This window comes from Mauremys mutica, chromosome 5 (genome assembly GCF_020497125.1).
Source record: "Mauremys mutica isolate MM-2020 ecotype Southern chromosome 5, ASM2049712v1, whole genome shotgun sequence".
NCBI classification, from domain to species: Eukaryota; Metazoa; Chordata; order Testudines; family Geoemydidae; genus Mauremys; species Mauremys mutica.
Window position 1 is genome coordinate 126,673,598 of NC_059076.1, and position 25,595 is coordinate 126,699,192.

At 41.8% G+C, this 25,595-nt stretch overlaps 1 protein-coding gene and 1 non-coding gene across 13 annotated transcripts in view; one reads left to right on the plus strand and one right to left on the minus strand.

Moving 5' to 3' along the window:
• The window catches only part of FAM53A (family with sequence similarity 53 member A), a 144,088-nt gene extending 128,895 nt beyond the window's left edge, over positions 1-15,193 (plus strand). For 10 of the 12 annotated variants that reach the window (XM_045019601.1, XM_045019599.1, XM_045019609.1 and 7 more), the window contains one exon: positions 14,000-15,193. In XM_045019601.1, coding sequence (XP_044875536.1) covers positions 14,000-14,329 — 330 coding nt within the window. In that variant the 3' untranslated portion in view covers positions 14,330-15,193. Of the gene's footprint in view, positions 1-3,141; positions 3,163-13,999 lie in introns of those variants that run through there. The other 2 variants (XM_045019610.1, XR_006579944.1) reach the window with 2 other exon arrangements.
• On the minus strand, positions 10,257-10,363 carry LOC123372085. Its single transcript, XR_006580085.1, has one exon. It is a non-coding gene; the product is annotated as a U6 spliceosomal RNA (small nuclear RNA).
• Positions 15,194-25,595: the final 10,402 nt, after the last annotated feature.

Sequence of the window (25,595 nt, forward strand, 5' to 3'; positions counted from 1 at the left end):
ATAGTGTATGATCTGGGGACAGCAAGGAAAGGAAATCTCATTAAAGATACTGTTTTTCCTTTTACAAATGTCACTTGTATAACACATGTCTTACAGATAGCTGGCTTTCTCGTAAGTGTTCAACACCATGTAGCCCTCCGCCAGCCCTGAAAAGCAGTACTTAAACTTACAGTACTTTGTTCTGGAAGTGTGCTCATAAGAGGATGAAGGTTAATATCCGATGCAGATTTACTGTTCCTCTTTGGCAAGTTGCTATAAGTACAAGTAAGAATTCATTGTTGAAATAGCTAATGAGTACCAGACCAGCTGCATCTGACCTTATGTGAAAAGGGGCTGTCCATAAACTCCCATGTAAGCTTGCAGGCAGCTGTGAGCTTTTTAAATTAGTCAGTGATAAACAAGTTCATGCCAAACCTGTTGATCCTTGAAACTCAATAGTTATATCATTACATTAAGTTAAGAATCATGGTACAATATGCTAGCTATGAGGTATTTTCAGTTGATGTTTCCAAGCTTGTACCCAAAGGGCTGTGATGGTCCTGGTTCAGTCCATCTAGGGCTAAGGAGGTGGTAGAGAGAATTACTGATTTCTCTTCCCCCCCACCCCCAATCAGAATCTAGGATGTAAAGAAGTTATTCAGCAAGTTTCCATCATTAATATGGAAACCCACTTTCTGATTTCCAAAAGTAATTCGGCCAGAATGAAGGTCAATTATTAAGATCCTTAGAAACTCAAGAGAAATGAGTTAATTTTACCACTTATTCAGTTAATAATTCAGTGGAATTCTTTAAATGATTCTGCATTTTATGAATGAAGTACTGGGTGTGGTGTGGTATTGCAGTTATTTAGTTCCAAAATAAGAGCTTTTTTCATTTTGAAACCAGGTTGTCTTTTTTTATACATTAGAAGGTATTCAGTGTAAAACTGTACTGTAGGAGGTGTACTTTACTTGTTTTTGACTGAAGTCACTGTCTGAGCAATTTCTTCGGAAAGTGCAAAAAAAACAAAACACAAGCTTTGCAAAGCCTGGAGCAATTATAAAAATACATCCTGTAGGGAAATACCTCAGCTGAATCAGTTTAACTGTCACTTAGTCTGTCTTTCTGCTAGACTTGCATTGCACAAATCATTTTCTGTTGTACACAGATACTGACACATAGGTAAACAGATGTCGTCTCAAATGTATTGGAAGATACTCAGTTTAATTTGGCCTATGCCAGCCACCTTTATTACTTTGATTTCATCCACTGGATTTTTAGAATGGGAAATATTAGTTTATTCGTGATTATACATTCCTTTTCTTCAAAAGGTACAAACCTGAAAGACACTTTCTTACACTAATAAAAGCTACTTCTTTTAAATAAATGTAACCCATTGATATAGTCAGATTTTACTATTTGAAAATAACCTATTTCAAAAAATAACTCTCTAAGCATTGGTATTGGCCTTAGTCAGATATATCAAAGTATTTGAGAATAAACAAAATGAGCTATTTATATTTCTGAGGGTGAATGATAGATAATTCTGTTTGCAGTCATATGTTGCAAACTGGTGTGGTGAAAAACTGGCATTCAGATAAGTGACTTACTTTCTACTTTTAAATAAGTTTGCTTTTACTAATCAAATTCATTTCCTTTTGTTTGTTAGGATAATGATATCACTAAAATATTCTTTTATGTTGCATTGTTTTCCACAATAAAAGAATGTAAAGAAATTTCCAATAGTAATGCATGAAATTTGGTAGCATGGACTATTTACAGCCTTTTAAAAACATGAAATATGTGATATTTATCATTTTACATACAACCTTTCATCGAAAGGCTCCGAGAGTGCTTTACAAGCCAGAGGAAGGAATCATGGAGTTGGACAGCTGGTGCACAGCATACTGCACTTCAGTAGGGAATTGAGACAAACTCTTGCCATTAAGAGAAATGCCATAGGAATTCTAATATTCACTCACAACAGGCAGGATCTTTATTGTAAAGTCGTACCTAAAAGAGCCTGCCTGCTTTCCTCCTTTTTCCCGGCCCACCATGAACAAGTATGGTATCCATTTGTCTAACGCAAAGGATAAATGACCACTTGCCTTGATTTGTGAACCTTGTCCAGGGAATCTGTATCCAAACATCCCAGTCTCTGAAGTGCCAAGCGCCCTCAGCACCCTGTGACTTCTGAACCAAGAAAGGATATCTCCAAACAACATTGTTCTAAACTTCTTTAAAAAGCACAGGTTGACCTGATACTGAAATCTGTCTCTTTGTGGCTTCATGTTAACTAAGTTGTCTCAAAACAGCCCTTGTCAGAAAGCATTAATATTAGATATAATAGCTACTGTATTTTAGTTTATAGGTGCTAGATACAGTGAACATACTAAACATGTCTATTGGGCATTTTTCCCTTTACACAGACAAATGTAATTTGCTCAGTTTAGCTTTCCTCTGGAAGTAATCAATGGCCCTGGTGCATATGTAGTATTAACAGCCAATAAGAATTCATTGTAAAACGTACTTTCATTTTTAAAGTTAAAATGAGCAAAACATTCCTAGCATCTTTGCTTTTTAATGCTTATATATCAAGAATATATAAATCTGATTTTCTTTTTGTGTAAATAATAAGAAGTAAAGGGGATGAAATTGCTTCCAGACCGAGACCTTTTTTTTTTCCCCCCCCTCAGCTGGGAGTGAATTTTATGGCCTAATTATAAAACCCCTTAAAATGCTGGTTATAATAGAATGCCAACCCAACCTAATAATGTAGGTGAGGTTGACATCTGTCAGTAATGAGTGCAGTTTGAAGTTTAAAATTCAACATTTATTTTTGTAATCTGATATAAATCTTTCTAACAGATACACGTCACTTTAATACTCACAACACAGCTAGCTTTACTGGTCTGTTATATACCTCACCCTTCAGTAAACTCTGCAAAAAAAAAAAAAAAGTATGAAATGATAGTTTTAATAATTCATAGGGATGTGAGTCTATGGACTTCTGAGCAGGAATGGGATGGCTGCAGCTCTGTGTGCATGAGACCATTAGTGCTGCTAAATGTGTCAGGTGTAGTAGAAGATGCATAGTCCTGCATAAGTCAAGATGACAAATGTAAGTGGTAAGAAATAATACCATTTGGCAATGTTTCGTAGACATAAAGGATCAAATTCTGTCCATGTCAGAGGACAAAGGCAATGGATTTACATCAGTGCTAAAGGAGGTCCAAATCTGAAACAGTATTCAGTGTGAACATGAAAAAGTTTTGACAAATTATTTGTAAGTTTATAAATTTTTGTTTTTATTTAGAACTAGTTTCAATTAAAGATGATTCATTAGTGTCCAGTAAAATACTACTTCATTGCAAGTTTTCTCTTAGTGAGTTAGCTATTCTTATATTATGAGCTAAGTTATATTCACTGAAATGTATTGCGCTCTGAGGCCTGGAGCTGAAGGGGAATGTGTTGTACATTGTTCGAAAGTTTTATCTTTCTGAATAGGTAGCCAAAAACATACAAATGCAACACCAGTGAAAAACTATGGCAGCATTGGTTTTGGATCCTAAAGACCACTACTGTTAGCCACTGCTGCTACAAGCAGTCATTCTCTTGTTGATCAGTATCTATATAATGTTCGGAAATGTCAGCCTGAGCAACCGTAGAGTGTATTCTCATCTCTGTGTAGAGGGACTTGTCAGCATAACTCCCTCATGCAAAACAATGTGAATATACCCCTTTGTATCAAGATACCCATTCAAAAAAACAAAAACCGAAATGCAGATAGACTGGAGAGAGGTCAATGTATATGAATTTTAAGAGACATGTTGTAAGTGTAATGCTAACAATAGTAAGCACTGCAAACACTTTCTTTGTATCTGTGAAACTGGAAATATGATCTTCATAAGCTAGTGTCTTAAATGATCCACACTTGAAGTGAAAGATCTGAATTACTAAATCAGATGGGAGAGGAGAAACCCCCCCTATAAACTTAGAAGGGCACTGTGGGGGAATATGAACAGTTTTTCTTATGTGATTTTTGTGACTGAGCAAATGACTGCATAATTTTCCTTTCTGCAAAGATGCATATATTTGTTTGCAGCAGAAACCTTTCAAAAAAGAAAAGGCCATTTTCCTTCTGTCAGAGCCCGTCACAGGAGGGGTTGGCTCATTTCTAAATTTGCACAGCACCCAGTGTAGTTAGGCCCCAGTCCCCAATATAAATAGTTTAATAACATTCCAGCTTTTTGGCTTGTCCATCATTTTAGGAGCTCTGCAGAAGGTGGACTCTTTGGTCAGGTCGGGAGCAGTAAAAAGTAGCAGTGGCTATTGTGGGAAGTGGGGCTGATCTGCATTGCCCTCTTCTGGGCCACACGTGGTTCTGTGGACACTCCCCACCTTTGTCTGCAAGGTTTGGCCACCTGCTTGGAGCAGAGTATTCTGTGCCATAAGCCTGGTGTAAGTCTCAAATCAATCAAATGACAAAATGGCAACTCAGGACTTGCCCATGCGCCCATTTAGATGGGAGGTGAGGGGCAGATGGCAAAAGGCAAGCACTTAATTACCATGCTTAGGGCAAGGCCCTGGTATGGGTCTGGGTTAACCATGAGGAGCTCTGTTCCAGTCTCACCTAGCTCTGTCCCTGAGCAACAGCAGGCATGCCTTCTTAACTGGCCTGCTGGTTCTTGATTGGTCAATATTTTTTTCTTGGCCCTTCCAGGTCTCTGGAGGACCATCTCGGTGGTGGTCCAGTCTGAGTGAATTTTCCTTGGGTGGAGAGCTGAGGGGTAGAGAAGGCCTGATTGTACTCAGTCACACACCTCCCCTGCAGAACAGGCCCAGGACTCTGATCTCTTCCCCTCTGCAAGAACGTCAGTCCCAGGAAAGCAAGTCCACATTCTAGAGCTGTGAACTTGGCCGTTGTCGTACACAAAAGACACATGGTTGTAATGACCAATACTACTACGTAATGTATTAGTGTCCTTCCTCACTTGCAACCATTTAAAGGGTACATGGTCTATTACTAGATCAAAGGAAGCCCTAAAAGATAATATTGTAAGACCCCTACAGTCCATTTGATGGCCTGGCACTCTCTTGATGGTGGAGTATCTGCTCTCCTGTGGCTGCAGCTTCCGGGTTATACACAATATCGGATATTCCACCCCCTGAATGTTTTGGGACAGTATTGCTCCCGGTCCAACTGTGGAAGTACCCATTTGTAATATAAACAGGAGTGAGAAGTCCCAAATATTGTCGCACAGGCTGTTGACTGAGGATATCCTTATCTTGGTAGAGGTCTTGTTCACACTGAGTTTGTCCCCTGGACTGCTTGAGAGCTATTGGCCTTCTTGAAGTCGGTCAGTAGTGCAGCAAGTGTTATGAAGTGGGGCATGAACCTTTGGCACTATGTGGCTAGATCCAGGAAAGCCCACACCTGCTTCTTGGTGGTGATAACTGAGTCTTCCTCAGGGCCTTTGTCTTGTCCTGCAGGGGTTGTACCCAGCCACTTCCTATGAGATACCAGAGAGAGTGGGTTTCCAGCATCCCAAACTGGTGATGCATCTCACCTGTCTGGAAATTCTTCTCCACTTTGCAAAGTAAATAATTTTGTAGTTGGAAGTGGGGAAATTGGGAGTCCTGACCCTCCTATGCGATGATTCTATTAATCACCACATACCAATTGTGTGCCTCTCTAATGGTGGTTTTTCCTAAACCAAATCAAAGGTCCTAGCTGGTGGTACCATTGATTCAGTGTCAAGAAGTGTTGTCTCAAGGTGGTTCTGTTGAGTTGCCAGCTGCTAAGGCTGCTCGTAGTCAGGCCTTCCTGGCTGCTTGTTGCTGTTTCCAAGTCGTCTTGGGTTGCAGTGGGCCATCACAAAGGTCACATATGGCAATTGGAAAGATGTCAGACAATCAGACTGGAACAGTACCCGGGTTCTCCGGGTGACACAATAGTAGCAAAGAGAAATGTTCTCAGTCCCTTTAGATTATTTCCCATGGCAATTTGGGGATTACTCCAGTTGGAAGAGTTCCAGCCTGGTTCCCTATATTCAGATGCACCCAGGCCATAGGGTAGGTATGAGTGGGGATACGTGCCTTGGGTCATCTTGCAACTCTTCCAGTTCCAGTAGGGTTTCACGGACCAGGCTGTAGGAGCATCCAGAGTCTATTAATCCTTTTTCTGTTTGCCCCCTAAGCACTACTGGAGCTGCAAATGTCTGGCAACGCTTTTCATGGCAAGGGCTTACCTTCCGAGAGTCACGTTTCAGGCTATGAACGTTACCCTAGACTAGATCATAACCAACCCCAGAAAGCAAAACCCCTCTCTCTCTCCTAGGCCATATGTCCTCATGCACTTACGCCACACTTTTTGTAAGACTCCACCTTCATTACCGATGATTGTAGCTTCAAACTGTGTACTTGCCAAACCAACAATCCACGAGCACCATAGTGAGCATTCCCACCAAAGTAGTGCGATATCCCTGTCATGGTGGAAGAATCCCCATCAGGCTTGCATCAGCATTCCCTTCATCACCTCCGCACCAGAAAGAACCACCATTATTAATGCACGCCTGTTGCATTTTGGAGCTCACCTGGACAACCATACAGCATAAGGCACCTGGACATCTTGAGAGTACAGGATGCACATCAATGTTCTAGAACTACAAGCAGTTCAAAGGGCTTGTGAAACCTTTCTCCCTTTCATTCAAGGTCACTAGACCCTAAAACTGTCAGACAACATTGGGACCGTTTTTTACATCAACAAACAACCAGATTATGTTGGCAGCTGTCTACCGCCCAGAAAAGCAGAATGTGCTAGCACATTGTCTCATCAGGTGCTTTGCAGTTGATTGTGAGTGGGAGCTTTGACTCTGTGGTAAACAATATTTTCGCTCTATAGGGGACCCCAGCCAGGCACCTGTTCACTTCCCAAACAAAGTGTAACATATTCTGTTCCAGAGGAGCCTGGGGTCACCACTCACAGGTCATCGCTCTACTCCTTCCATGATCAGATCCTCTGATCTATGCCTTCCCTCCACTACCATGCCTGCCTCTAGTTTTGCATAAGATTCCTCAGGACAGGGCATGAGTCATTCTCATTGCCCCAGACAGTTTTGGTTCCTGAACCTCCTTCACATATTTTGGGCACTGATCATTATTCCTATGTTTCCCAATCGCTTGACTCAGGGGAATGGCAAGATCATCAGGCATCCCAACCCAAAGCTGCTTCATCTCAGAGCCTGGTTTTTGGATTGGCATTGTCCTTAAAGCAATCGTGTTCTGAAGTTGTACAGAACATCCTTTCTAATAGTAGGAAGGAGTCCACTAGGAAATGTTACCTAGCCAAGTGGAGGAGTTTCTCAGTGTGGGCACATCAGATGGATTTCTCCAGAAGCCACAGATATATTCCTCTCATTATGGACTTGAAGACAGCAGATTTCTCTATTGCAGAGTGAACCCATAAGGAACTGACAATCAGTTCATACCACCCACCTTCCCAGGGCTTCTTGATCTTCGTACATCTTTTGACTAACAGATTCAGGAAAGGCCTAATCAGAAACTTTCCACTTATTTAAAAAAAAGCGCCTGCTCCTCAGTGGGACTTGAACTTGTTCTCTCCATACTAAGTTCCCTTTTGAACATTTAGCTTCTTGTTCCATGTTTCTCCTATCTAAGAAGGTCGCATTCCTGATGGCCATCATCTCAGCCAGCAGGGTTGGTGAGCTTGAAGCATTGATGGCAGATCCTCATACTAAATTACAAAACTTTATGCTTATGGTACAATGACACCCTAAATTCACCCCCAGGGTAATCAGATATTTACCTGAACCAGGCTATTCACTTACCCGTGTTCTTCCCAAAACCTCTCACATGCTCAGAAAAAGAGGTTCCATTCTCTAGATGTTTGGTGAACCTTGTTCTTTTACCTGCAGAGAACAAAAACAATCAGGAAATCCCCTAGACTATTTGTTGCCATAATGGAAAGGGTCAGAGGTCAGCCTGTATCCTCTCAAAGAATCTCAAAATGGATCTCCGGCTCTGTCTTGCTCTATCAGCTGTCTAACCTTCCCATATTCATTGGATAAGAGCTCTTTGCACAAGAGCACAAGCAACATCTATGGTGTTGCTTCAAGAGGTGCCTCTAATTGATATTTGTAAGGCAGCTATGTGGTGCTTAAGCCACACATTTGCTAGACACTATGCTGTGGTACCGTACTCCTCTGCCAGTGAATCTTTTGGAACAGCAGCTCTTTGTTCGGCTCCACCATCTATGACCTTGCACCCTCCTCCTATTTGAGTACTGCTTGTCCAGTCATCCACAGTGGAATGTAGATAGGGACCAGCACTTGAAGCAAAAGAGAAAGTTACTTACCTGGTAATTACTGGAGGTTATTTGAGATGTGTGGTCCAGATCTGTATTCCACTACCTGCCCTCCTTCTCGTTTGCTTCAGATCTTCTCTGACTTGTGATGAAGGAACTGGAAAGGCGGTCAATCTACTCCGCCTTCTATCTCTTCATGGAGTGTATGTGTGACCACAGTGGAATACAGATAGGGACCACACATCTCGAAGAACCTCAAGTTACTAATAAGTAACTAACTTTGTCTTACAAATCAAAGTGTCAGTTTTATGCCCAAAACAGTTTTGTAAGTTTTAAACTTGAGAAAATGCATTTCCATCTAAGTTTTTTAATTTTAACTTTTGAGCCTGAAGTGAATCTTCAGATGCTATAAATCACTTTCTTGAAATTTTAAATTACAGATGCTCCCCGAGTTACGTAAACCCAACGTAAGCAAATCCAAGCTTATGGAAAAAGTTCCGTAAGCTAGAAATTGGTAGGGTTTGCGGGTTTTTTGCGTAATGGTTGGATATACGTTTCCGACTTACTCAAAATTCGAATTACGCAAGGTGTAAGTCGGGGAGCGTCTGTAACAGATGTGTTAGTAGGATCCAAACGTTCAACACTGCAATGGATAACTTTTTTTTCTCCTTGTTTTCTGCACCTTATATGGATGGTTCCACCTTTCTGCTGTATCGTAGGGTCAAGAATGTCTCTTGTATTTGTTTTGCACAGTGCCAAGCATTATGTGAGTGCATCACGGATGATGATGACGTTAAGTTTGAGTCAAACATCAAAGGCCTTATTTTCCACAGTTACGCTGCTGCAACCTCATATGCTTCAAAAAATATGCAAGTGTAAGAGTGGAGAATCAGGCCACCTGTGCATGCAGTTTGTGCAAAATCGTTCTGTGCGATGTGGTGTAGCTGTTAAATTAGTATATCTGCTTTTATGTGGTGTGAGCTAAAATTGCTGCTACTGTGTATAAAGTAAAAGCTGCAGTGATGGGATACATGGGATCAACTATTTCTTGACATCTCTGAATTTTCCAAGGATTTCAGACATCTTGTGTAAACACTTTAGAGCACAGCCTGCAACCTACTGTGTTTTGTCTGTCATAATAGACACAAACTGGTACAGAGCCCCCACATGATGGAGGTCTCTGGGTGCTACTACAACATAAATTACTAATACTTGCACATATCTGATTTCGATTTTTAAATGGAAACTTTTTAAAGAACAAGTTTTGTAGTAATGTGAAATGTATGATAAAGGTGGCTTACGATAATTTATAGGCATCTCAGTTGCATTCATTAGTATCACTCTAATTGTAATTAGGGGCATAAACTACTTCATGAAAGTGGAACACTTTTCCAACTGAAGCTCAGTTTTTAAAGAGATGCTGGATTCCTTCTGTGGTGACTCGATGGAAATATTTATTAAAAGGTATGCTGTAATGGTGGTGGGATTCAGGCTCACTTTGCTTCCCTGTGGACGTTTGTTCTTTAATTGTCAACCCTTTCCTTAAGAACACCTTTTTCCGCAGTCCTCGCAAGACGAGATCTGTGCAGTTGAGCACAACAAGCCTGGTGGGTGTTGTGTAGACTTTATGGCTAAACTTAAATTGTGAGCTTCCTGGAGCCATGATGATATTCTCTAAGTGCTGTATAAGTAATTTCTAGAATATTTTGTTAAAATGGTGCCTTTCATAGAGAGAAGAGGATACCTTTGGAAAAAGCAGCATTGCCAATCCCAAGCATTCAAAAATCAAATCAGGCCACAAAATACCATGAGATTTAAAAAATAATTGGGAGAGAGCGAGGGGGAGTCTCTTAATTTTGCCTCTTAGTTTTTGAGCCCTTAGAATTTGTTTTCAAGCTTCCCTCCATACCAGTGAGCTAGAAACCAGTTACATTTTTTTCAAAATGAAAGTTGAGATTCTCATGTAATCACAAATTTGCACGTCATCTTTGCGCAGGGCCATGCTAATCTTCTCTGTATCGTTCCAATTTTAGTATATGTGCTGCGCTCTAGGAGCAGGAGGTTTAAGAAAAGCACCACATCTTGCAAAACTTGCAAGATAGTGGTGAGAACTGGCAACACTAAATACACATGTGGGATTTGTGAAAAAACTATATTTAGCCTTTCAGGGAGAATTGACTGTAACAAACACATTTCTAGTACACAGTCTGGGGTTTTTAAAAACTGCTAAGGACATGGCTAAATTGAATGTGTTGTGTAAATTCATGTAGCAAAACGCACCAGTGAAATCAGTTTTATTAAAACAAAAAACTTCAGAAGTGTATAGTGACTTACTGTGAAATTTCTGAACGAGAGATTCAGAAGAGCACACACACATCAGCTTGCTTTCAAATTCCTGTGGGCCTAGCTTGCTTATTTGATTTGAAAGCAAGACTCGAGGGATATTTTCTTTTATTTCCTTCCCCCAACATTGTTTCCTACAGAGTTTTAATATTCAGACATTTTATAACCCTATTCCTTCTAAAACTCTTTGAGCTTCTTTTCTTTCTTTACACAAAAGAATACTTTTGGCTGATTGAGTTCCATCCATTGCCAACTGTGGGTTCTTTTGTTTTGTTAGTCCAGCATCCTTTATAAAATGAGGACCATTGAGCAAGTACTCACTGACTCCCCACTGAGCATGATTGTGCTTGAAAGGTGTGGTACTGTACTGGTGTAACATGTGAAGCTTTAGTTAGTGGGTTTTGAATGCATTTCAGTGTCTACCTTTTTTGCTTTGTGAAAAGTAGTGGGATTGTGCTTGAGATAATAAATCCACCTATTTTTAGTTTGGTGTGGTTGTGACAAGTGGGTGAACAAAGAACTAGCTGAATGCACTTGCTGTTGTGTTGAAACCAGCCAAAAGTTCCCATTCAAGTGGTTTCAGTGCAGTATAGCTAACCGGCAATTTTCTGTTTTTATGTACACAACCCTAGAAAGACAGCTGTGCTTAGTTTTGATTACTCTTTAGTAGTAACTTGAATAAAGCTGACTGGAGGACAATTCAGGGGTTCAAGAATCCCTTTCCAAAAGCATAAATAAGTTTGTTTGAACAGGAGCAGTAACCAGTATCTACCTTAAGACTTAAAGGGCTACCTAGAAAATACTACTTTCCCCTCTGTCTGGAGACAGATAGCAGGAAACGTTTTCATCATTTCAAAGCAGTAGGCTACAACTAGAGTTCAAGTATCCTTAACACCATTTCCTTGCTGTATTGCAGCAGTTCTCAGCCCGGGGCCCCCTGTGGGGGCTGCAAGCAGGTTTCAGGAGGGCCGCCAAGCAGGGCCAGCATTAGATTTGCTGGGGCCCATGGTAGAAAGCTGAACCCGGGGCCCTGAGTCCTGCCACCTGGGGCTGAAGCCTAAGCAATGTAGCTTTGCGGGGCCCTGTGGCATAGAAATAAGATGCAGAACTTTGCAACCACTTGAGCAATTTACCAACAGTTACGATGGATTCTCAATCTACCGATGAAAAGTGCTAGATAAGAGCCTAGTTGTTGTTGTCATCGTCGTCACTGGAAATCTTTAAATGAAAATTGGATGTTTTTCTGCGAGATGCTGTAGTTCAGCCACAGCTATTGGACTTGAAGCAGGAATTAATTCCTATTAACTGTGTTATGCAAGAGGTCAGACTAAAAGATCACAATGGTCCCTTCTGGCTTTAAAACCTGTGAGTCTATATAACAATGTGGAGAGAGAGAATCTTTATCTGAGAGCACTCCACCCCCCCATTCTAATAACATTGCTGTTCAACCAGTGTAATGCTGTTGACGGCTGCAGACTTACTCCAGCCAGAGAGAAGTGAATCAAGCCCACTGTACAAATAATGGTAGGAATCGGAAGGCTACTCTTGAAGAGTTGTTCCACTGTAGCAATACGATTTGGTGCAGGTTACCGTGAGCTACAGCAATAGAAGTTCAGTGATCTCGACTGTGCAGCAAAATCTCATTGAGGTCCTGTATAAAAGTACAAGTCAGTGAAGCATGTTCATCTTAGTAGTAGTATAATCTACTGACTTTCATCCAAGTTGTGCTGTAAAATCATTCTAACACCTCACACATTATCTGGATTCTCTCTGCGCCCCCCCCTCCCCCCCCAAAAATGAATACTTCAATCCCTGAATGTGCTGGATCCAAGTTATGCATATCTAGGAAATGACAGGATTTGTAGTAGTGAGCAGGGGGTTGAATGTGAGGGGAGCACCCAAATTCAGTGATTTATATGGTCTTGGGCAAGTCACTTCACCTCTGTGCCTCTTTCCCTACTTGTAAAATGGGGAAAGAATATCGATCTTCCTTCCTCAGTGGCGTTGTGAGGACTAGTTAGTAAATGTCTGTAAAGTCCTTTCTAAAAGGCATCCTGTGCCAGACACTGGTAACGTAATGACTGTGTGTACCGTGAGAAAGGAATTGTATAAAATTCTCAACGAGGAATTAGCATATACTGTATAATATTGATAATTGGTCAGTGAATAGGTTGTTTTAAAAACCACATTTTTAATGAAGAATGAAAGCTGAACTGTAAAAACACTGAAAATTAGAGGGGTCCTTAGTCTTTTTGTCCATGTGGCTCCAGTTTACGGTGCATGCGCGCCTCATGCGTGGGAGAGCAGAACCTTTGGACACCAGTGTCCTCTGGGGCCATGCCTGTGCTCTCCATATCTTCGTGCGCATATCCTCCCTCCCCTGTTCTGCCTCCCTTGCCCTACATGAGGGCATATGGGGCAGAGCAGCTTCTACCACCTCTCGCTTCACTCGTAAACCCCAGGGCAGCAAGAGAGAGCTCAGCAGCCTGTGTGCTATCCCCCAAAGTACTTCAGAGTCCATTTAGAATCATTCCGTTACTTTGCTTAGCTTACTGACAACTGTCTTTGCTGCTCCTTCTTTAAAATGTTTTCTTTCTTCTACTTGGTGCTGAGGTGCCTTTCCATCTAAAGGCCAGACTAAACCCCTCCAGGTTCAAGCCAGGCCTTTCACTCTTAACTGAGGGGGGCAGTCGGTGTCTACTCTCTATGGGAGAGAGCAGTGTGCTGCTGATTTTTACTTAAACCAGATAATTAACCTCTTATTCTCTTTTCCCCCAAGCATCACGTAAGCCTGGGATAAATCAGGTTCCTTAGTTTAGATATTTCCAGAGCGTTTCTTTATTATTTAGGTAGAATAAAGCCATTCAGGAAATCAACCTGTTTGTGACATTAGGGAAGGCTGTAAACGATCAGATCATCTCTTCCTGGAGATTCAAATGGCTCACTCAGTACATTAGTCTTATACCAACTAGTAGATGTGGCCTTCCCTCAGTCATCAGGGCCCACTCAGCTAGAGACCAGGCAACGTCTTCAGTATGTCTAAGAAATATTTCTGTATGGGTCATCTGCAGGGCAGCCACTTGGAGCTCAGCTCATACCTTTACCAAACATCATGTCCTGGATTTGGTGACTAGATCAGATGCCAAATTGGGAACAGTGGTTCAGAAATCCTTATTTGGCTAGCTGTAGCTAGGACGTCGGACTCTCGTATTAAACTGGAAATTGCTAGCTAATCTTTGTAAGTGAGATGACATGGACAAAACATCTGAGAACTACAGTTACTGCACAGTAAATAACTTCTGTATAATGTCTTTTCTATTGCTTTTGGTTAATATATTTTTTTAATTACAGACTTTAAAAAATTCGAAAAGTCTTTGCTCCCTTGATTATGAAGAAGATGACGACGATGACGACACACAAATGAAGACAATTGTGTCATCCCCATGTGATTCACATGACTTTATGAACATCACCACCCCTGGTTCCAGTCCAGTGAAAGAGCAACTGGATGAAATAAGGCATCATGGGCCATGCCAAGTTGCCTTCAGTGTAAGGGATTATAAGAAGGCAGCTGCAGTGTGTGAAAGTGACGAGGACACAAGTGATTGTGACAGCACTGAAGAGGGTATCTTTCCGCTAGACTGCGGGGACTTGGATCTAGAGCAGATTGAAAACAACTGAGGCTCAAAGTTGTGTACTAGAATCAGAGTTGTTCTAAATTAAAATGATTAGTGGATTACCTTTGCAATGCATAATCCATGTCCCTGAATCTCTGTATTGCCTATCTTGGGCCTGTGTTAGAAGAAATGTTTCAGGTGGGGGAAAAAAGAACCATTGTTACCTGTTTATAGTCTATTGATCAGTATATGAACAACAGCAAAAGACAACTGGAGGCTAAATGTTATTTTGAACATTAAGAAGTAACTTTGATTACAAATTTCCTAACAGATATTTTGCATTTTTATGGCTTTTACAGTTCTGGAGAAAGCATCTCTATTTTGAAATGAGTTTTCAGAAGGGCATTCTATAAAACAAAATCTGTCTACAGTGATTCTGGTGCGGGTCTACGTTCCATTTGTTAAAGAGCTTAATGTGAAAAGTGAGTTGCATAATTAAATTGGTAATAAGCCATTGGATATCTGAAGATCTGAACGCTTAAGTATCTGGTTGACAACAGGTCCAAAATACTTAACTGTCTCCTTATACAGTGAGTGGTTATAAAACTTCATAACATGTACAAATGGGTTTTCATAATTTCAAGACTTTTTGATCAAAATGTAGTAGTGACCTTAAAGGTTAACACGTTCCATGATTTTACTACTTGAATTGTTTTCCAGCCAGAAGCAATGCTAATTTAGGTGGGATGAAACTGCAAGTAGCTGCCCACCTTCTTGGTCATTATTATGTTTTCTGTGGTTCAAAAGAATGTACAAGAGCACTTGAACTTTTAAACAGGGACTTTGTAATGATCAATTCCCCAGGAGGTGATCCCTTCAGCAATACTAGAAGGAAACTAGTCCTTGAATTAAATAAAATGACATTTTGCTTTGCATTTGCATGTGTTTATGAATTTTATTGGTTGATCTATGAAGTCTTTGGCAGATACTGTACCGTGGCATCTCTTTTTAACACGGGACGTAGTTTTAGATTATCCAGAATATTTTTGTGGGGTTTCACAGGGTAATTAAGTGTATATTCACCACTCTTTAAAATGTAATACTGTATTGTTGCTGACCATTACAACACACGGTTATTAATGTGGTTACAGTGAAGGAATTTTCCTCAAATAAGGAGGATTAGTTTGGGGACACTTAATTTCTACCTTCCCCAACTCCATCTAATTTAATTGTGGAATCGTTCAGGTAGTGGATTGTGTAGGACTGGTTAAATAAAGCTAAATCCACAGCAGTTTCTGCAGGAGTGCCAATGCGTTGCAATGGAGATTTCAGTCCCTTCTGCTAGAGCTCATTTTAAGCTGCCGTGGTGGTATAGGGGAAAATGAGTACATCAGTGAATGTGATGGGAGGGAAAGAACATTGACACAGAGCCTAATCCTGTGTCATTGAGTGCCTCAGCACTCCACAGGATTGGGTTCCAAATAGCTAACCCACTGAGATGTCTAGGGGGTCTATACAGAATGAAAGAAGCATGGGTAATCAAGAAGTGAAAGTCACTTCGTATACACAATGTATGCCAAATGACAACCTTGCTGCTCTAGCAAATGTGGCAGTGTAAAAAATAAAAAAATAAAAAAAACCAAATAAAACAAAAACAAATACAGGTTTAGAAAGGTATAATGTATACAGGAAAGCCCTGTTTGTGCATATCATTGTACAAAGACAATGAAATCTTGCGCCCATGAAGCATGCTGCACACAATGGAGGGATCCACACATACACACCATTTCAAAGTAAATACACACAACTATCCAAAGTAATTATTGTTTTTGAAGTGCAAGGATGCAGTGCCTTAAGTGCATCCAATCTCCCTGGAAATGTAGAGGATATGCCAGTGGAATAGTAAGCCACGGTGAGGGTACCTTGGTTGAAAATCGGGTACTAGAGGTTGCAGTACAACCATGTTCTCTATTTTTTTTTTTTAAATGGAGCAATAAAGTCAAGTAAATTTGAATGAATTTAATGAGGCAGAGTGATAGCCAAGGGCAGTAGGATGGCTGGAATCACTTAAAATCTAATCTTTCCATTTTAACACACACTTCTCATTTCCTGAAGTTTTATAGCTTTAAGAAGATTGGTGTGGTGACAGCAGGGGCTCTTAACCAATAAGAGGAGAGCATAGAAGAAGTGAAAATAAAAGGAGAAATGTCTTTCAAGGCATCTATACAGAGGGAGTTCAGGGAAGAGGCTCAGCAAGGAAAAAACTTTACATTTGTGAATAAATTATAGATTTAAAAAAAAAACAACAAAAACTTACATTTATTAGAGAAACAAAGTTTGAAAGACCTGCTCCAAGCAAAGGACTGTACACCCGGAACTCCAGGTTTCTAATCCCAGATCTGTGGTCTGAGCAAGTCAAGAATCTGTGCCTCATTTTCCCCAAACAATTCCCCCCTCACAGGTGTGCTGTGACTAGGGAACGTGTAGCGCTGTGAGGACAGGAAGCACCGTAGAAGTGCTGAACAGTCTTTATTTAAGAGAGTACAGAAGCAGTTAGGGCTACTCTTGGATAAAGAGGAACAAATTTCATGGAAAAATAAATGTAGTAGTAACCACTTACTTTTCAGCTTGGGTTTTATTAGAGGGTGACCAAGAAAATAATGAGTTGAACAGCTGTGCTAGAAAAATGGCAAAATCACGAAATGAAATGAAACCAAATGAAATCTGTTGAAAGAGGAACATGTGTACTTAGGTCTACAGACTAATATAATCCCATGTGAGAGCTAGGAATTAAAGGAATTGTTGCAATTTTATGGTCCCTTCAGACAGTGATCCTGCTATTGTATAATGCACAAAATTATAGTGCCTGCCCCAAAAGAGCTTATTAGGCAATGAACTCGCCACATTTATGTATTACATTCAAGTGCTCCAGGTGAACAGAGAAATGTCCCTAATAACCTGCCGTGGACAAGTGTAGTAGGGAGTTTTCAAAAAGGAAGTCGTACAGCATTGTAGGCCAGCTGGCTGCAGTCTGTCACAAGTTGAGCTATGCCCTTTAGAGGGGTCAGATTTCAGCTCTCAGCTGTGCTTGGTCCCAGGCGGAGACCCAGGTCTTCTGGGGGAGATATGAAGTTACCTGTCCTCTGTAGGAGGAAGAGCTGGTAGGAGCAGAATAAGATGAAAGATTGGCTGTGATGGAAGAAGCTAGGAAAGGGCCAGAGGAGGCCTGGAGCTAAGCTAGAGAAGTACTCTGGGGAGCCAGAGAAGAAAGCCCGAATAGCAACAGCCACCGCAGACACGGCTTTGGGGAAGCCACTGAGAAGGGCAGCCTTGGGTTTAGGGAAGTACGTGGCTGCAACTTGAGGGCAGAGCTCCATAGCAAGAGGAGGGTCCAGACTGCTGGGTAGTAACAGCTAGAGAGGTGGCGAGGAAACTCTGGCACCAGGGCAAAAAGGGCTGTTGAGTGTATTTTGTACTTTCTTTACCCCAAAAGGAAAGGTCTGTGTTGTGAAAGCCCCAAACATCAAATCATCAACTGTCCCATTGGGAAACTGAGGCAGATGATCCGTCCTTATGGCAGACCAGGTAAGCTGCTGTTATGCGGTCCCAGGTGAAGCCAAAACAATCAACTGAGTTCTCACTCTGCTGTTTCCAGGAGGTTCCATGGGGCCCTGGTATGCACCCAAATGATAGATACAGCCTGAAAAAAACAGTTGATGTTGCCAGCTCTTGCAGCTTTTTTTTTCTTCAAATTATGGGATTTGATTGTCTGGTGTGTGCACTGTTGATGGTTCTCAGGGAACCCAGGACTGTGAGTTGCCTCTTGTCTCCAAGGTGAGGGAGTCTTGTCTGTGCCTGGCTGGGTGTCAGCTCTCTAACACCACCAGCCTTTCAGCCACACAAGCACTCTCCTCTGGGACATACCAACCCCTACGTTGTTTTGTAGGTTAACAATGCACCCCAATCCCTGAGTCCTTTTGAATCATTCCCCTTTGATAGCCAGCCTCTGAGTTGGGCTAATTCCCCATCCTTTGTGCCCCAGAGTTGAAGTGTACCCCAGTTTTATCTTAAACCACCGCTCCTGTAAGCCACATTGAACTTGTGAGCACTTATAATAAAAGTAGGTTTAATCAAGACAGCGTGGTTACTGCTGGGCTGGTGTCGTGGAGATAAGGGACAGCTCCTAGGCAGTGGTTGGTGAGCAGGAATCTGGGTAGTTGCAGGAGCCAAAATCGTTAGCCAAGGGTCGGGGTCAGAGATCAAATTTCAGTAGTTACCAGGCTGGAGTTGGGAGTCTGGCTCGAAGTCAGTCTGGGATCAGAACAGAACAAGGTGAGTTCTGGAGCCACAGCAAGCCAGAAGTCCTATGTGGTTGCCCAGATGACTTTCTGCGGCGTCTTCCAGGGTTAAATAGTAAGCGGTGGGCCCATCCAAGGCTGCAGGGTGCTGTCGCTCTGACCACTTTAGGCACTGCGGGAAGTAGCACCCAATCTCCACAGGGCTTCTTTGATGTGGCTACATGTGGTCTTCCACTGGCACTGTGGGAGCATTCGCTGTCCCAAGCTGTACAGACCTGGGTTCCAATCCTGCAGCTTCCTACATTACACCCGCATCAGGGGCACCTTTCCTCTGGGTTGGCACCAGGCCTGGTTTGTCCTAATGAAACCAAGTCAGGGGCATGGACAGCAGGTTCCCCGGAGCACACTTTGGGACGATAGCCTTTCCAATCGAGAGGTCGTACAGTCTACCCCTCTGCAGTCTAGAGTTGAGGATAGTTTGGACTTCTATATTCCTCATGCCTTTGGACCTGGTCCAGTGGGAGCTGGGGAGACGGAACTCATGGGGGATTGGGAGGTGGCAGATGGAGGGCCAGAAGCATGCAGAATTAATTGCTGAGCAAGGAGATGGGCAGATGTGGTGGGGAGAGCTCCTGCAGTAGTGGCCAAGATCACCTTAGTAAATTTGAGAGATTCAGCAGCACTAATTGTCTCTGACCTTGAGGTGTGGTGGGGCAGGGGGAGTTCAAAAATCCAGACAAACACTATATAATATATTTTTAATTAGGAAAAACTCATGATTTGGGGGCCAATGTCATGATTTTTGAGGGTCTGACACATGATTTTTGAACCTTTGGGGCTGGCAATACTGTAGTTAGTCGGTGAATACGTGTTTCTGGCACTGAATACAAACTCTTTGGTTAACAGCAAACGTCTGCTATCTATGTCGTTAGATATCAGAGCCAGATACAGCTACTGTGTTCTCTAAGGGCATAGCCATGAAAGTGGGTCTGTACCTGATCCCTCTTTGAATCTTCGTGAGTTCTTGGCCTCAGCAACATCCTGTGTCAATGAAGTACGCTTTATGTGAACAAGTGCTTCCTTGAGTTTTGAGTTATCCGTTTTTCAGTTCCCTTGCACGTCTCCTTGCTCTTGTGTTTTGAGACCCAGGGAACAGAAGCTTTTGATCTACCTTCTCCAGACCATTTGTATTGTATATACCAGTGTTCTCCTTTCTAAGGTAAACAATCCCAATCTTACAATCTTTTAATGTGATTTTTTTGGTTTCTCTGCTCATGGCAGCTAAAATTGCCACCGGGGGGGGGGGATGAGAGAGAGAGAGAGAGAGAGAAGCGGCAACATGCATCCCAGGAGAGGAGCAGCTCCTGACTGAGACCTTGACAGAGCACCCAGTGAGGTAAGAGGAGACCCAGGACAGACCTGCACTTTGCTAGACAAAAGCCTTTTCATCCGCCGGTGATTATAACTTCCTAAACTGCCTTGTGCGACATGATCACTCAACCCCCATCAGACCCTTAAGTTACCACTGTGATGTACCAAAGCTGCACTGACTGAAGCGTGAGAACCCAAAGGCCTCTCTATTATCCAGGGTCAGATCCTCAGCTAGTGTAAATTGTCATAGCTCCATTGAATGGAGCTATGACAACTTACACCGGTTGAAAATCTGCCCCTAGGCTGTCTGCTTGGCAGCATCATTGAGCTTTCAACATATTTTAGTTGAATAGCAGGTGTGTAGCTGATGGACCAAAATGACCTGAAGAAGAGCTCTGTGCAGCTTGAAAGTTTCTCTCTTTCTCCACCAGAAGTTGGTCCAATAAAAGATATTATCTCATCCACCTTCTCTCTCTAATATCCTGGGACCAACAATGCTACAACACTGCAAACCGACAATGAACTGTCAAAGGAGCATTTATAGTCCAATAGCCTGTTCTGACACATTTTTCAAGTGGGTTTTGACACAAGTCATTTTGACTTCTAGGTGCATCTCTTACTGTTTTCACTTGCTAGGTTCATCTGGTCACTGTGGTCTCTCTGAAAGTGCTAAAATTGTGTAGGAAATGATAAAGCATAATGTAGTGTTCATGGGTTATAAATAGGCTTGGAAGGATTAAATTTTTATCGGTAAGTGTTAGTAAACTTCGATTTCCCTGTAAATGCACATTGATGAAAAAGTGCATTTCAATTGATGGTTGAAATTTACACAGGCAAAGTAAGAAAAATGGTGCTTGAGAACTTTTTAGAGTTTGATTTAAAGATAGTTACTTTGTATATTTTGACAGGGGATTTTGATCATGTGTGTTTTAATGGTTACAGAATTTTTACTTTCTGAATCTCAGTGTCTGTTGCTGTTAAATAAATATTCTGACCATCTCGCTCATAATTTCCCACAACTGTGAAAAATCAAATGGATTAAAAAAATCTAACAAAACCTGCTTAAAGTCCATAATTTTGTGCACTTGTGAACATTTTAATTGATCAAAATATACATGATTATCCATTGAAATAATATAAAAAAAAAATTCTGTCAAGCTACTTTAAACAATTGTCATAGACCTATAATCTATAAATGGAGATATCCTATCTCCTAGAACTGGAAGGGATGGGTTATTGAGTCCAGCCCCCTGCCTTCACTAGCAGGACTAAATACTGATTTTTGCCTCAGATCCCTGAGTGGTCCCCTCAAGGATTGAACTCACAATGCTGGGTTTAGCAGGCCAATGCTCAAACCACTAGAGCTATCCCTCCACCACCTATATACTCTTACAGTCAAGTTTAAGATTTCTCAAATGAGTGATTTTTATTGTATTTTTTTAGAATATTTCATTCAATAAGGATAAATCCATAGAAATACAAATGTGGTGTGACGTATGTGTACATGTTTGTAACCGTGTATATATAACCTCTCAAATTATGTTAAAAGAACTGGAAAGTTGCAAAGTCAAGCATTCAAAAGTTAGGAAATGCCAGACTTAAGATTGCCCATGCAAGATTTGTTCCCCTTGTGCAAATTCATGTTGGCAGTCTTTAGTTATGTAATCTCATACTGTTTTTCCCTAGGACCCTTGCCTCATTCAGTGCAAAGGATGGAGCGTGCTCACTGAATAAGTAACTATGCAATATTTCTTTTTTATCCTCTTTCAGCATGTGGCCCCACACGTTACTTACAGCAGGCTATTCAAATAAATGCAGATAGAAAAGCCCATGAGGAAATTAATCTATGGTGCCCCATCATCTTAGTTCTTTACAAGTATAAATGAATTCATCTTCACAACACCCTTGTAACGAGAGAGGGTATTATCACCATTTTACACATGGGGAATCAAGACCCAGAGACATTAAAAACAAAATTGTCCGCAGTATCCGCTATTTTAGGTGCCCAATTTGAGAAGCCTAGGGCCTGATTTCTTTCAGAGTACTTAGCATTTTGCAGCACTTTATATGTTCAGATCACAGCTCCTAGTGACCACAGTTGCGAGTGCTCAGTACTTCTGCAAATCAGATAAGGCATACACTGATTACCTGTGGAGGTGGTTTAAGTGACATGCCCAGTATCATAAAGGAACTCGGTGGCAGAGACAGGGATAGAACGCAGTTTTCCAAGATGACATTCGGCAGCCTTAATGACAAGCATCCTTTCTCTTTCTGCGTTTCCCCGGATCCCTGCTTTGTTCACCACCCACCTTCCGGCTTTTGCGCTAAATGAGGCAGATACGCTGCAGACAACCACCTCATTCATTGCACAGCCCTAATTCATCCCCAGAGCAGATCCATCCCAGGCACCGTGTGTGGCAGAGGTCTCACTGGAAAATATAGTATGGGATTAAAATGTGATCTTGTCATTACATACGCACAAGGGGGCTCAATTCAGGTTGCGTATACATCTGGCATTTCTTAACGTCTAAGTACGTGACTTTTGCAACCTTGATATTCTTTTAATGCTGTTTTTATAGTAATTTTCTACATTAAAAACATTTTTTGTTTTTTCGTGATGTGGACCATATTGAACATCCCCACCTCAAACACGCACATAGCAGCGCAGGGGCCTTTAGAGCCACAGTACAGTTCTCTACCACTTTTGCTAATGAAGTAACTAGTAGCAGTTGTAAGCTGTTATCTTCTATATGAATTTGCTACTAGAAAGGGAATGAGAGACACTTTGACGGTGGCATTCACAACTATTTGGTAGACAATATGGAATGTTTAGACTGGGGGGGCGGGGCAAACTTTTGGACCCGGGGGCCACATCGGGGTTCTGAAAGTGTATGGAGGGCTGGGGTGGTGTATTAAATTGCTCCCCGTAGGAATATGCTACGTACTTACGGCTGCCAGTCCTGGTGCTTCGTAAGTAGCATATTCCTATGGGAGCAATTTAATACACGACACCCCGGTGGCTCTCGCTGCTGCACTGCTGGGCAGGAGCTTGCAGCCCTGCCGCCCAGAGCGCTGGTGGCACAGCGAGCTGAGGCTGCGGGGTTGGGGGCTAGCTTCCCTGGCCGGGAGCTTAGGGCCTGGGCAGGACAGTCCCGTGGGCCGGATGTGGCCCATGGGCCGTAGTTTGCCCACCTCTGGTTTAAACTCAGGAATAATGGGTTCAACGGCAGGTTCTGTAAGGGCGTGCCCTATAGTGGCTACAGGCCCTTCTGCCTCTGTGCCCTCCCCTGCTGCTATCCCCTCTGGCTGCTAATTCCTATTCTCTCCCCCCCAACTTTCTGCTCCCCTCTGTCTATCTCCCCTGCCTCTCCCACCCCCACATGTTCCTCCCTCCTCTAAATTCCAGGCAGGCTGCTCCCTCCTCCAGGCCACAATGCTCCCTAAGAGCATCCAGCAATTGAAGAGAAAATCCTGCCCCGATCTGGAACATGCTCAGTTGCTCTGTGGGCATGGTGTATTTTCAGTCTGGTTGGCACCTTGAAGATGTGAGGCGGGGCCTGGAGCCTGCGCAGAGCAGGTGGAGTCTTCAGAGAATTTAGCTTGCCAAACTCTCAAAAGTCTCTACTGAGCATGTGTAAACTGAGATTTTTTTTTTCAGAGTTTTAAAGCATGGGCAAATTTAGATGTGATTTCACAGGGACAGCAAAAGGCACATATCTGACCCCAGGGCAAGTATCTGCTCCAAAGCATGCAGATGCTAAATCTTTTCAACTAAAATGGTTGTAAGAGGTTTTTGTTTAACATAGGTAAAACAATGTATTTTTCCCCCTGAACCTCATTTTGAGAGATGATTGAATTGTTTTAGCCAAAATTTCCTTTACAACAGGTGGGTGGGAGGCGGGGGGAATCAGCCAGAGTCAAACAATCGGCATTAGAAAATTACAGCCTGAATTATTTGTTTGGCAAAGTTATAAGCAACTGAAAACAAGGTCTTATAATGGAAAGTGGTGGGTAATCTTAACTATAGGCAGTGCTACCTTCATTGCCTAATATGATGTGTAAAATTGACAAACTTGCTAAGTCTAATAACAAATCCATGAGTTCAAATGTCATTGAATTTGCAGTGTGTTTAGGGCAAACCAGGAGGGGAGGCAGAAGCAAATATAGACTGACTGTGAAGAAAGCAACAGAGAGAGAGAGAAATTCTAATGAGTAAATCCCGTGTATGCTCTCTTTAGTTAGAGTGGAAAGCACCTAGTACAATGTGGGAGCTACTGCAAACAAGGTGACACCTTGAAGTTCTTGCAAACATGAAAAATAACTATTGATAAGGTTCACACTTGTGCAAGTCTGGCTCTGACTGTGGTGATCAAGAGGTTCTATCCTTAATAGTCAGCATAATCTAAAAGAACTTTTCTTAAAAAAACAAACACAAACTTTTGGGGGAAGGAATATGATTTTAACTTTATGGGGGAAAGATTTGTGGGCTTGATCTGATTTGTACACATGCAGAAAATCGTTTGTACTTATCTAGACCTTGCACTTCTCCAGGCATGTATCTATCTCACACATTAATTATAAAAAACTGTAGTATAGGCTGTAACAACACATACAGCCAGAGGGGAAAGGAATGGGTCTTTTCACTGATTTTGTATGATGCCAGATTGTGACATGTTTCATTATTCATCATGAGGCCTGTTCTTAAATTCATTTGCAAATGATAATATCAAGCTGAACTTTCACACATTCCTTTTAATCTCCATCAGGTTAAGGTCTCTACCCTGATTGATTTGTTGTTGTTTTTCACAGCCCAGGGGTTTGTATACCAAGTGTCAAGAGCAAACTGAATGGCTTAAGACAGCCTTAAATGTGAGAGATGCAAGTGGCATTGCTGCTCTGGAGCAAACTACAAGCCTGGGTAGGGAAATCTTTAATATGCAAACTAAGCAAGCCAGACATCAGGACAATAGAATTATATAATCCATTTTCAGAATGGCCAGCTGTTCCATTAGGAGGCTGCTCAATTCCCCACTCTTCTCTTTCCCCCAATGATAATTATGCAAATGTGTGGTGAGACAGGAAGCCAGCTGGGCTACCAACTGAAATATTAAGCTGTGCTTTGTAACTTCAGACTCCTTATTAGTAGTGCTACTTGTAGAGCTGCAAACTGTATGATAGATGTCTCTGAATGGGGCTTGTTATTTGGCTTAACTTACCATCAGCCCACCCAATGCTGCAAACACACATTTTGTAAATTGTTTAAAGCAAAAATATTGTATCACCTCCACGCTCATCAAAAATGTTTGTTGTCAGAAAATCCTTTCACTGTGCCAAGAAAGGTTCTATTTTAAAATAATCCACACACCAAAATAATCATGGTGTTGGTACAAATGGTCAGAACGCACGTTGAGTGCAAAGTTAATGGACTCATATTGCAGCATTGTTTCATTCTATGCCAGTTTAAGCTACCTTCACTATGCTGTGTGTGTCTGTCTGTCCCCTGATTTTTGATTTATGTTCTTGTCATATACATACAGATAAGCCTAGCATAAAATCCCTCCTGTACTGAATCTTTACCTGTAAGGGGTTAAGAAGCTCAAATAACCTGGTAGGCACCTGACCAAAAGGACCAATAAGGAAAGAAGATACTTTCAAATCTTG